Source organism: Musca autumnalis, unplaced genomic scaffold (genome assembly GCF_047663935.1).
Source record: "Musca autumnalis isolate F117 unplaced genomic scaffold, ASM4766393v1 scaffold_4, whole genome shotgun sequence".
NCBI classification, from domain to species: domain Eukaryota; kingdom Metazoa; phylum Arthropoda; class Insecta; order Diptera; family Muscidae; genus Musca; species Musca autumnalis.
Window position 1 is genome coordinate 49,746,558 of NW_027411977.1, and position 13,715 is coordinate 49,760,272.

General features: G+C 41.2%; 1 protein-coding gene across 1 annotated transcript; it reads left to right on the forward strand.

The window, feature by feature from the left end:
• Positions 1-321: 321 nt before the first annotated feature.
• LOC141403668 (uncharacterized) lies at positions 322-12,584 on the forward strand. Its single transcript, XM_073986429.1, has 2 exons — positions 322-700; positions 8,489-12,584. Exons 1-2 carry the CDS (start codon positions 698-700, stop codon positions 12,245-12,247), a joined length of 3,762 nt encoding a protein of 1,253 aa, XP_073842530.1. The 5' UTR covers positions 322-697; the 3' UTR covers positions 12,248-12,584.
• The last annotated feature ends 1,131 nt before the right edge of the window (positions 12,585-13,715 follow it).

The following is a 13,715-nucleotide window of genomic DNA, read 5'->3' on the forward strand; positions in this document are numbered from 1 at the left end:
GCTGTTGTCTAACGCCGAACAAATGACAACAACAAAATCCGGGTTAAAACACCGGCTACATACACAGCGGAGAAACATCTTTATGATACGAAAGTGAAACCAAAAAGAGTTAATGAAAACGTAAATCTCACAAGTTAAGAGACACAAAAGTGGCAGCGCACGCCACATACATAACTCATGATGAGGCGGGCTGCTGGCTGGCTGGTTGTCTGGCAAAAATACAAAAAAAAAACAACAATAAAAAATAGCTGAGGACGATACAGAGCAATGAGCCACCTAGCTACTTGCTATTATACTACCGGGGAGTAGCAAAGAGCATTTAGATATAGAAAAAATACTAGCTGTTGTGGTAGCTAAAGCTAGGTGGCTGACTGGCGGTTTTTTTTTTTGCCTCAGCCTCTGTATTTGTTTGGGTTGTTTTGGATTTTCGGAAATTCCTTATGACGGATTTCATATAAATTGGCAAAGGGAGAACTCAAAATGCATCATTCGCATTTTCAAAGTTTAGCAGTTAACAACAACGAAACGGTCTGGCTAGAAACCAACAAACAAAACGGGGATCAACACGGTGTCTTCGGTTCAACCAACATTTGATTTTATGGATTTATTAAAAATCTAACGAAACAAAAACAAAAAACAAACTATTAAATTGCAAAATAAATAAAATAGAAAAAAACGTATTAATTATAAGAAAAAAATGGTGAGTTTGTGTAATAAAGCAACAAAAAAAAAAATAAAATAAAAAAATAAAGACTCATTCTGGGGCCAGTTTGTAATGATAATTATTTTGTCTGTGCCTGCCACGTAATATTATCTCTGTGATGTGATTTATGTGGTAATCGAAGATGACATTTTATGTTGATGATTATGATGAACTTATCATCGTAAAAAGAAAATCCAATGAACAAAGAATTGCAAACCAACAAAAAACCTAAACGCATTTAATAATCTATAAAGTAAAATATTACAAAATCCCTTAAAGACATTGCCATGAGAAGCAACAATTGCCGAGTCACATGGATAAAACAAATATGAGAATCTCTTAGCCATGCATATTTATTTTGTGCAACAAAAATCTTAAGAAAAATGATCGAAAAAGCAAAAACTGCAACAGTGTGGATTTTGGGTTTTTTTCTTAACAGACAATTCAAAGTCGTGACAAAAATTGAAAAACAGAACAAAGCCACCACCAACAATAGCCAAAATAAATCCCCACTCTAGCCTAAAACGAACGAACTTTAAGTTCATATGAATGAATGCATCATCATAGAACCAAAAAGGGGATAGTGAGCGGGTACCAAATAACTGCAGCTATCTTTAGAGACCTACGTATGTACGTCTCTAATGTCTGTGAGCTATTGCCGCAATTGTGTTTAGAAGTGATTTAATGATATTTCAACAACATTAACATTAGGCAGACAATGTAGCAGTAGCTGCAGCATCATCATCACCGTTTTCTGCGGTGGAAGCAGTCTGTAATACCTTTTAAAGGGCTTTTAAAATATTTCTTTTTTTTTGTAGAGTGTTTGTGTGTGTGTCTATTTGTTACTGTGGAAAATTGCCTCTAATAGAGCTGATGTACTTCCAGTAGCTATGACAGACTGCATTTTCTGAGATGTGTTGATGCTGCTGTTGATAGCAATGATGTGATTGGTATGTCTTGACTTGGCTAGTTGATGGCATCACTTGTTTCTAAATGAGACATTTGTTAATAAATTGCAAATTCTATTTTTGTTGTTGTTGCTGTTAATTTTTCTACACATATAAACTGTGCAATAATTTTTTGTTGTTCGCCTTGTCGTCGTCGGTAAAGATAAAAATCTAAATAAAAATTTACAGTTACTTTGATAACAATTAGCTCAAATTTTGGAGAATTGTTTTATCGAATCCTAAAATTGAAGCCAAGTAAACTTTCAAAACTGTAAATAACACGATATTTTGGGAATTTTGTAGATTCAGGACTATTAGGCGCCACCATCTATAATAGTTTTATTAGGTGTGGCATTCATATCAGGAATTTGGTAAACGTTCCATAATGTAGCTTGACACAAAGGTGTCGTATAAACATTTTATTGGGTAATAACAAAAGAAAGTATATTCTTAAAGTTGATTAGCCATGTAAAATTTTCAACATACGAGGGTTTAAGGGGTTGCCCCTAATAGTTCAGACCAAAAATCTGATTTTTATGATTTTGTTTTCAAAGAAACTGCCATTATTTTTAAGTAGTCCTTTCTTTCATCTGAAAGGGCACATATGTATTATACCACTTTTGGAATTTTTGTTGTTGTAAAATATTGCATAGTCTTGTGGTAAATGTCTACATGTGAAACTCCTTTTTTGTAAAAGCTATTTGCTGTGCCAACCATAGCTCGAAAAAGAATAAGTATGAAAGTATCAGTCACCTGTGCTGACGGAGATATACTCTCAGCCACTGAAAAAAAACAGTTTGAAAAAATTTCTGAAAAAGTTTTAAAGTTATCTTGCGCAATAGCCATATGTGCCGACAGGGTTTTGGAGCAATTGGAACATTATCTCAGGAAGTATTGACTTACTCCGGAAATAAATTGTAAAGTTGTAAATGAGGCCCTTAGAACAACCTATACTGAACAAAGAATCAAGACGATGGGAGTGGAGCCTTTAAGCTTTACTTTTCCCGAATTTTGTGTGGGAGGTACCCGAAGTAGTGGAACGATATAGTCCATATTCTAACCTGATATATGATTGGATGAAATAATATGATGTGAAAATTATGTATCAATCAGAAACGCCCTGCGAGAATTATCTTGAGGGTTTGCCCTTTTGGTTGGTGCCGTCAGGGTTTCATGGAGATTTTAGGCTAATATCTCAAGAAGTATGAACTTGCGCAAAAAACAAATTGTACCATCGTAAAGGGAGCCGCAAGGACAACCTACTGGAAAATTTTCAACACAAACAGATAGGTGCTCTTAAAATGCACTTTATCCGAATTTTGTGTGGGAGTGGACCGATATAGTCCGTATTCGAGCCCGATATATATCTAGAAGGAATAATACGATGTGCAAAGATTGGACCAAATCAATTACTCCATTCAAGAGTTGTCGTTCACACCATTTTACAGAAAAATTTTGAACTTTTGTGGGGGAGGTACACGAAGGAATGGATCGATATGGCCCATCTTCGAACTTAAACTAAGTTTGGACAAAATAGTACGATACCCAAAATTTGGTTCGAATCGGTTGATCTGTTCGAAAGTTATCGTGCGCACCAGCCAGACAGACAGAAGCACGGACATGGCTAAATCGACTCCAAATTGTCTGAAACGAATTTCGTCCAAACATACTTGGGGTCTAAAACCGTTATTTCGATGAGGCACATTTTTGTATATAACCTTTCTAACCTAAAGGCTGAGGGTATAATGAGCTGATCTTAATATATTTTTGTGGGCGTTTTAAGAACCTAACAATCTTGTCTTTAAGCGAAGCAGATTTTTAAAATATCTATTTTTGACATTTTTGCCTGTTAGGGCGAAGATTATTTCGATATTAATTTTAATTAATTTCCGATTCGAACTCACACAACCGCCAAATTACGTGACATGGTTTCGCTGTTGGTTTAGGAATCTCTTCAGACATATCGGTTAAACCAACAGCGAAACCAGGTCACATAATTCGTTTGTAGGTTCGAATCTTCGACTATCTTTTTGCGCTTGCAAAATTCTTTGACCATAAAACTCAACTTCAAGGAAAAATAATTTAAAAAAAATAGTGACCTGTCAAAATCAAAATTTAGATTTAAAAAAAAGAATCGGGAAAAAATTTAAAAAATATCTGTCTTGCTTAAAGACAAAAATCTTGTATTTAATTAGGCTCACCAAAATATATGGAGATGGGTCCATATGATTTCTAGCTAGCGTGCCTTCAAAAATTCTATTTCCAGAAAAAGGCGGGTTTTTAATTTGTGCCTCTACACACAACGGTTTCTTCACTTTGAACAATCATATCTCAGCCTATTTTTTCCGATTGAATTTAAATTTTTTGGCGCCTACTCTTTAAGAATTTAATAATCTTGTCTTTAAACGAAGCAGAACTTTAAACAATCTATTTTTGGCATTTTTGCCTGTTAGGGTGACGATTATTTTAATATGAATTCTAATTAATTTATCGTTGGAGTTGAGCTTTATTATCGAAGATTTTTGCAAGTGAAAAAGGAAAGCCATAGGAAGGTCAAGTTCGAAGAAGGGCTATATCGGCTCAAGTTTTGGTATAGCCCCCATATAACGGTACCTCCCGATTTTCGGTATTTTGAGGATTTTAGATAAATTTTTTGACCAAACTACCTGTAATATGACAGTTGAGGTTCCCAGTTGTCACGAAACTTCTCCACTAAAAATCGTCAATATAGGTCCATATTTTGGTATGGTCAAGCTGCATATAACGGTACCTCCCGATTTTCGGTATTTTGAGTATTTTAGCTATATTTTTTGATCAAACTACCTGTAATTTAATAATTAAGGTTCACAGTGATTACAAAACTTCTCCACCAAAAACCTTCAACAAAGGTCCAAGTTTTGGTATAGCCCCCATATAACGGTACCTACCGATTTTCGGCATTATCCGAAATACCTGCAATTTGGCATGAGGTTCACAGTGGTCACAAAACATCTCCTCTGAAAACATAAGTTCCCCCATATAATCGTACCTCCCGAGTTTCGGTATTTTGAGAATTTTAGCTATAATTTTAACCGAACTAGCTATAATTTGACATTTGAGGTTCTCATCGGGCACGAAACTTCTCCAACAAAAATCGTCAAAATAGGTCCATGTTTTGGTATAACCCCCATATACCTCCCGATTTTCGGTATTTTGAGAATTTTATCTAAAATGTTTAAACGAACTAGCTGTAATCTGACATATGAATTTTCAGTGGTCACGAAACTTCTTCACTAACAAGTAAAAACGGTGTTAAGTTCGGCCGGGCCGAACTTGTTATACCCTCCACCACAAATTGTATTGAAAAAATGGAATAATTAGTTTCCTTTCGTGTATGAAGAAGACTTAATACTAAATTTCAGCAATTTCGGTAAAACAATGTGAGGCACCATTCTATATGGGCTATTTCAAAACGTCGATCTTTACCGACAAATTTTTGACGGAAAGTTTTTAGGCTCAAAGTAGACTTAATACCAAATTTCCTATATTTCGGTAAGAGAATGTGACTAAAACTTAAAAAATACCGAAAATCAAGAAGTACGCTTCTAATACTCTTCTGGAATATTTTATAACTCTTGGAAGACGAAATAACGAATTTCAGCCATTTCGATTGGATATTGACGTCACAATCTTCAGTATTACGAAAATCGGGAGGTACCGTTCTATGGGGGCTATATCGAAACGTGGACCTATACCGACGAATGTTAGTCAGAAATGGGGCAATATGAATGCGTGGACCTGTACAGACATATTTCTGACGAACAATATTATATCACATTGAAGACTAAATACCAAATTACAGCCATTTTGGTGAAATATTGAAGACACAACCTTCAAAATATGAAAAATCGGGAGGTACCTTTCCATGGGGGCTAAATGAAGGCGTGGACCTATACCGACAAATTTAAAGTGGAGTTTGAGTACCCCCAACGAAGTCTAAATACCAAATTTCAGCCATTTCGGTGTGATAATGAAGCTAAAACCTTCAAAATACCGAAAATCGGGAGGTACCGTTCTATGGGGGCTATATGAAGGTGTGAACCGATACCAACAAAATTCTGGGGGAAAGTTGTATACCCCTAAAGAAGACTACGTACCAAATTTCAGCCATTTTGGTAGGATAATGAAGCCAAAACCTTCAAAATACCGAAAATCGGGAGGTACCGTTCTATGGGGGCTATATGAAGGTGTGGACCGATACCAACAAAATTCTAAGGGAAAGTTGTATACCCCTAAAGAAGACTACGTACCAAATTTCAGCCATTTTGGTAGGATAATGACGCTAAAACCTTAAAAATACCGAAAATCGGGAGGTACCGTTCTATGGGGGCTATATCAAAACGTGGACCGATATATCCCATTTTCAATACCAACCATTCTGCAAGTAATAAAAACTTCTGTACCAAATTTTGACTCTCTATCTTTAAAATTGCGAGCTGTATCTTGATTTCAACAGACAGACAGACGGACGGACTGACGGACGGACGGACGGACAGACGGACATGGTCAAATCGACATAGAATTTTATGCTGATCAATAATATATATACTTTATAGGGTCTCCGACGAATATTTCGATGTGTTACAAACGGAATGACAAATTTAATTATACCCTCCATATCGTGGAGGGTATAAAATCGTCAACATAGGCCATTGTTTTGTTATAGCACCCATACAACGGTTCTTCCCGATTTTAGGTATTTTGAGGGTCTTAGCTACATTTTTTGACGGAACTACCCGTAATTTGACGTTTGAGGTTCCCTGCAGTTATAAAACTTTTCCACCAAAAAGTGTGAAGATAGGTAGTCACTTTGATATAGCCCAATAGGCGGTACCTTTCACCTGACTGAACACATGTTTTCGATTAGATAATTTAGGCATTTGGGTTGTTTATGGTCGAAAAATTTTTCCACCTTGAATTGCGAAAAGGAACTAATTATTCCATTTTAATTAAGACTATTTTATGGTGGAGAGTATAAAAAGTTCGGCTTGCCTAACTTAACGTTTTTTACTTGTTATACCCTCAGTCTGCATAATAACCAGGCTATATACGTTTTGATACCATGCCTCATCGAAATAATTGTTTTAGACCTCAAATTTGTTTGGACGAAATCCGTTTTAGAATCTTTGGAATCGATTTCGCCCTGCTCTTCCATTTGTTCATTTATTGGTTGGAGTGCACTATAACTTTAGAACAGATCAACCGATTTGGTTCACACCCAATGGAATGACGATTTAGTCGACAACTGACACATGGTACAATTAATTTCAAACGTAAAAGGTCTATATAGGAAAACAACTTTAAGTACTTCCCTCATAAAAATGAAAAATTTTCGCACAAGTGCAATTTAAGGACTGTCCAAGGATCGTTTTTTACCGAATATACTCTTCGTGGTCATTTACAGCTATTAATTTTTTTCGTGTGCTATTTAATTTATTTCATGGCCAAGCTTCCTTACAAACTGACCCAAAACCTTAAAAAAATGCAAAGAGCCCCGAAATTTCCCAATATTTCGAAGTCGCACGTCTGTGAAAACTTAAACAAAATTAGGACCACTGTTTATTATAGCTAACCCAAAATTGACTTAAAGTTTACGCTTAGAACTTCTTGTACTCCTTTTGTCTGCTGAATGCTGTTTTTTTCTTGTCCGAATTTAACTTTTGTGCTCATAGAGACACGCAACATCGCAATTACGCTAATTTCGATCTGAAAATGTGACCATAAAACCCAAGGAATTAGTAAAAATCGGTCTGTGGAGTATGTTCTCAATCATGGACCTATATTGATAATTCTCTGTCTATACCTCTAGCGGAGACTATATTCCATTTTAGTGCGAAATTCGGCCAGTACCCTTCTGATTCGCTAAAGCTTAAGAATTCCCAAAATCGGGGGTCTGTATTAAAATGCACCCCTATACCGAGAATACTCTTCATGAATGTTTTATACACAACGAAAACTATATACTTCATTTTAGCAATTTCGATAGGAGAATCCGGCAAAACCTTGAAAATATCGAAAATCGGTGGGTACCGATATATCCCAAATATCCTAGGAGTATAAGAAACTACTGTACCTAAATAAAGCTCTATTATAAACATCATTGCCCTACATTTTACAACATAAGTATTTTGGGATAGTGATAGGGGTTTTGAGTCATTCTTTTCGATACATTGCTACATGTATGGAAATATGTAGTAATAACCATTAGGATCACCTTCTAGAAAAAGTTTTTCACGATCAAAGAAGTGACCTTAAACTGACCTTAAGTGCAAAAGTGTTGAACTTTTGTTGATGAGGTATTTGAAGGAATGGGCGATTGGTCCTTCTTCGAACTTAATGGAGAGAAATATTGCTGCAGGCCCTGGTACTCAACAACCCGGTCGTCCAGCTCCAGGCCCTCAACAACCAGGTCGCCCAGCTCCCGGACCAGGGCCACAGCAACCTGGAAGACCAGGACAAAACCACAATTCCCTTCAGGCACCAACAAATGGCTACAAACCACGTCCCGGAACTAAACCACAATTACTATTAATACTATTACCACCAACAATTTCTACTACTTTTGAAAATGTTCCCAATAATATTTTAGTGACAAAAATTATCAGCTGACAATATGGACTTCTCAGTGTACACAGTCCATAATTTTTTGAGATTTTTTTAACACACTTGAAGAATTTCCTTGTCTGCATTCTCAGTGTCACTGCTTCTGTGCCCATTTTTCTAATTTATTTCTTATTCTGCCATAGACCTTGCTCTCGTTTGGCTAACTTTTCTCTATTATTTTTTTTCATTTTTCCAGAAATTATTCATTTCTCTGATAGCGGTTTTGGCCGCTGTCAGTGTTTATGGTGATGTTTCACATTTGGATACTGATCTCCGTGAAGATGGCTACCACTACAAACAGCCATCAGTGCCATTTCCACAACCTCCCTCTGGTAATGGTATAGAAGACAACGATTATAAGCCACCCCGGCCAGCACCTGGCTATGGACAGCGTCCAACGGGTCCAGGAGCAAGTCCTAGTTACAAACCATCTGGCCAAACTCCAGGATTTGGACCAGGAACCGGTCAACAACCATCTGGACCAGCCCCAGGAACTGGTGGTCCAAGTTACCGGCCATCTGGTACTGCTCCAGGTTTTGGACCTTCAGCTCCTGCTCCTAGTTATAAGCCTTCGGGTCCAGCACCTGGTTATGAACCTACTGATACACAACCATCAGCTCCTGCTCCCAGTTATAAGCCTTCTGGACCGGCTCCAGGATTTGGGCCAACTGGACAACAACCTGGTTCAGGACCAAGTTACAAACCTTCTGGCCCCGCTCCAGGATATGCTCCTTCGGCTCCAGCTCCTAGCTATAAACCATCTGCACCAGCCCCAGGATATGGACCTACAGGCCAAGGCCCTTCCGCTCCAAGCTATAAGCCATCTGGACCAGCTCCTGGATTTGGTCCAGGTTCCACTCCCAGCTACAAGCCTTCTGCACCTGCTCCTGGATATGGACCAACTGCTTCTGGTCCCGGCACTGGACCACAAGGCCGAAGTGGACCTCAAGGACCAACAGGACCACAAGGCCCAAGTGGACCTCAAGGACCAACTGGACCTCAAGGACCTACAGGACCCCAAGGCCCAACTGGACCTCAAGGCCCAACAGGACCACAAGGCCCTACTGGACCTGGACAAAAACCAACTGGCTCTGGTCCAAGTTACTTACCTCCACCAAAAACACCATCCGGTCCTGCACCTAGCTATGGGCCACCAAAACCTCAACCAGGTCAACCTGGCCAAGGACAACCACGTCCATCTCCAGACTGTTCCGCACCACTTCGTCCAGGTCAACGTCCTCCACCAGGCTGCCCACAACCTGAGCCAGACTGTAATGCTCCACTGAGACCCGGCCAACGTCCTCCACCTGGCTGTCCTGAACCAGAGCCTGATTGTAATGCACCGCTGAGACCCGGCCAACGTCCTCCACCTGGCTGTCCTGAACCAGAGCCTGATTGTAACGCTCCCCTGAGACCCGGCCAACGTCCTCCACCTGGTTGCCCTGAACCAGAACCTGATTGTAATGCACCTTTGAGACCGGGCCAACGCCCTCCACCTGGCTGTCCAGAACCTGAACCAGACTGTAATGCTCCATTGAGACCCGGCCAACGTCCTCCACCTGGTTGTCCAGAACCTGAACCAGACTGTAATGCTCCTTTGAGACCCGGCCAACGTCCCCCACCTGGTTGTCCAGAACCTGAACCAGACTGTAATGCTCCTTTGAGACCCGGCCAACGTCCCCCACCTGGATGTCCCGCACCTGGACCACAACAACCTGGCAGACCTGCTCCAGGACCACAACAACCTGGTAGACCTAGCCCTGGTCCATATCAACCAGGCAAACCTGGTTCTGGTCCACAACAACCTGGCGGGCCAGCTCCTGAGCAACAACAACCTGGCAGACCTGGCACTGGACCTCAACAACCTGGCAGACCTGGCGCTGGACCTCAACAACCTGGTAGACCTGGCGCAGGACCTCAACAGCCTGGCAGACCTGGCGCTGGACCTCAACAACCTGGTAGACCTGCTCCCGGTGCACAACAACCAGGACGACCTGGACCCGGTTTGGAGTATTTACCACCCGATCAAAAACCTCAAGGTCCATCAACAAGGCCTCAACAACCTTCTCCTGCACCATCAACACCTTCTGGTCAAAGACCACAAACACCAGGACCAGAATATATCCCACCAGGACCAACATATCAACCCAAGCCACAACAGCCACAGCGTCCACAAGTTGACTGCTCAGCACCCTTGAGACCCGGCCAGCGCCCTCCACCTGGATGTCCCGCTCCGGAACCCGATTGTTCGGCTCCCCTTAGACCTGGACAGCGTCCACCACCCGGTTGTCCTGAACCAGAACCTGATTGCAGTGCACCCCTAAGACCTGGTCAACGTCCTCCACCAGGATGTCCAGAACCTGAACCAGATTGTAATGCACCTCTTAGGCCAGGACAACGTCCTCCACCTGGCTGTCCAGAACCTGAACCAGATTGCAACGCTCCATTGAGACCAGGACAACGTCCACCAGCCGGATGTCCTGCTCCACAACCAGGTCCTCAACAACCTGGTCGTCCAGCTCCTGGTCCTCAGCAACCTGGTCGTCCAGCTCCTGGTCCTCAACAACCAGGTCGTCCAGCTCCTGGCCCTCAACAACCCGGTCGCCCAGCTCCAGGCCCTCAACAACCTGGTCGTCCAGCTCCTGGTCCTCAGCAGCCTGGTCGTCCAGCTCCTGGTCCTCAACAACCTGGTTTCCCGGCTCCAGGCCCTGGTCCTCAACAACCCGGTCGTCCTGCTCCAGGCCCTCAACAACCCGGTCGCCCAGCTCCCGGACCACAGCAACCTGGAAGACCAGGACAAAAACCACAATTCCCTTCAGACAAGCCAGGTTTGGAATATTTACCTCCTGAAGGCAATGAAGTGGCACCAACAAATGGCTACAAACCACGTCCCGGAACTAAACCACAACAACCAGATTGCTCCGCACCATTGAGACCAGGTCAACGTCTTCCACCAGGTTGCCCTGCCCCCGAACCTGATTGCTCTGCACCACTGAGACCAGGTCAACGTCCTCCACCAGGATGTCCCGCCCCCGAACCTGATTGCTCTGCGCCATTGAGACCTGGACAACGTCCTCCACCCGGTTGTCCTGAACCAGAACCTGACTGCTCCGCACCACTGAGACCAGGTCAACGTCCTCCACCCGGATGTCCCGCTGCCGAACCTGATTGTTCAGCACCATTGAGGCCAGGTCAGCATCCTCCACCAGGATGTCCAGAACCACAACCTGATTGCTCTGCACCTCTGAGACCAGGTCAACGTCCTCCACCAGGCTGTCCACAACCACAGGAACCATCTGGACCATTGTATCCGGCCCCCTCACCCAGCCAACCCCAACCAAGTTATCCTTCCACAAAACCACAACAGCCATCATATCCTGGAACACAAACAACAAAACCCCAGCAACCATCATATCCTGGTCCTCAAAAACCATCGTATCCAGGTTCGCAAACTACTCAACCCCAACAGCCGTCATATCCGGGAGCTCAAACAACAAAGCCTCAGCAACCATCATATCCTGGACCTCAAAAACCATCATATCCAGGTTCCCAAACCACACAACCTCAACAGCCATCCTATCCCGGAACTCAAACAACAAAGCCTCAGCAACCATCATATCCTGGTGCTCAAAAACCATCATATCCTGGTTCCCAAACCACTCAACCTCAACAACCCTCATATCCCGGTTCACAAACCACCCAGCCTCAACAGCCTTCATATCCCGGTTCACAAACCACCCAGCCTCAAAAGCCATCATATCCTGGCTCTCAAACCACCCGACCTCAACAACCTTCTTATCCTGGATCACAAACTACACGACCACAACAGCCCTCCTATCCTGGCTCGCAACAACCATCATACCCCGGAACATCACCCGGTACTGGTGAGGATGCCGGTTCATTAGGTCCCGACGGCTACAACTACAACAAACCTAGCAAACCATTCAAATATTAATTTCGGCCAGTTCTAATACTTCTAGACACATACTTACTTACATATGTATACATACTCATCCGTACGTATTAAGAAGAAGCGCCAAGTATTACCGCAAATGTCCAAGAACATAGTCCAACCAAAACTTTGAAAATTAATGGATGAATGCTAACCAAACTCAAGTACCTTGAACTTCCATTACGACAAACCACATCATGTGTAAATTAAAATGTATAAAGAAAAAAAAAAACTTCAAAGCGATAACAAACAAAACATTATTTATGTAAAGCCACTGTTTTTTTATATATAGAAATGTATTTTTGATAAAAAATAAAAAAATAATTTTCCTAAAAAAAAATCAAATTATTTTTGTAAGCTCATCACACGTTAGAACTCCAAAGTAGAGGTTCATGTGAAATTCTTGACCTTTTGACCAAAATCGTGGACCGCAAGCAGCATCAGCAACAAGGCAGCAGTATGACAGCTGTCAAGGGGCTGTTGTTGTTGCTGTTTCCATTTGATGATTTATGGCAATGACGGCCTCAAATAATAAGGCGGCAACAGAAAACAAACTACAAAACATTTTTTTTTGTAAAGATTCACCTTTTATGTGCAAAATTCATAAGAAAAAAAAAACACGCCCGACAACAACAGCACCTAACAAGAATACAAATATTTCATGTTCCAGCAAATAAAAAACAAATATGATGAGAATTTTTACTTAATTCCATTTTATGAGTTTCTTAAATGCTATCATCATGGCTGCGATGTTTAGATGTTAGCATTTGCGTTTCGTCGTTCGTTGCAAACAAACCGCCAGGCAATAAACGCATGGACTGACCACAAAGTCAACTCACGTACTGGCTATCGCCAACATATCGCTATGTTGGAAAAATATCAGTAGGTCAAAGATGATCGTTGACAGTGTTGGTCATTATAATTTGCAAGAAAATTATATACAGGAAATAATTATTATTTTTTTTTTAATAATTCTTATGGAATGATAGTAGAATCTTATAATATAGTCGGACACATTTCTGACAAGGAACGTTGCTAATGCACTAGTCCATGTTCGAATACCAAATTAGTGTTTGCACCGTCAGACTGCAATGAACTTATTACCTAAAATACGCTAGCTATTTCATGTAACATTTTTGCCAATTTATTCAACTCTCACTTCACACCTCAAGCAGTTTGTTTACCCCATTTACTCCTATTTTTGAGAATTTCTTGGGGCTAAGATTCATTAGGGTATTTCATAAGAAGAGTACACCCTAGTCCGTCCATAAAATATTCGAATAATAATCTTAAATGGGGTGATCAAATTGCTTAAGGCGTGAAGTGAGAGGCGAAGTATATCTCAGAACATACCTAATACATAGTTTCTTGAATCTAGAAAGTACATGTCACCGCTAACAGGAAATTTGGTTTTTTATAAACTCCACCATAATATGGAGGGTAATACACTATGCAACACTGAAAATGCAAA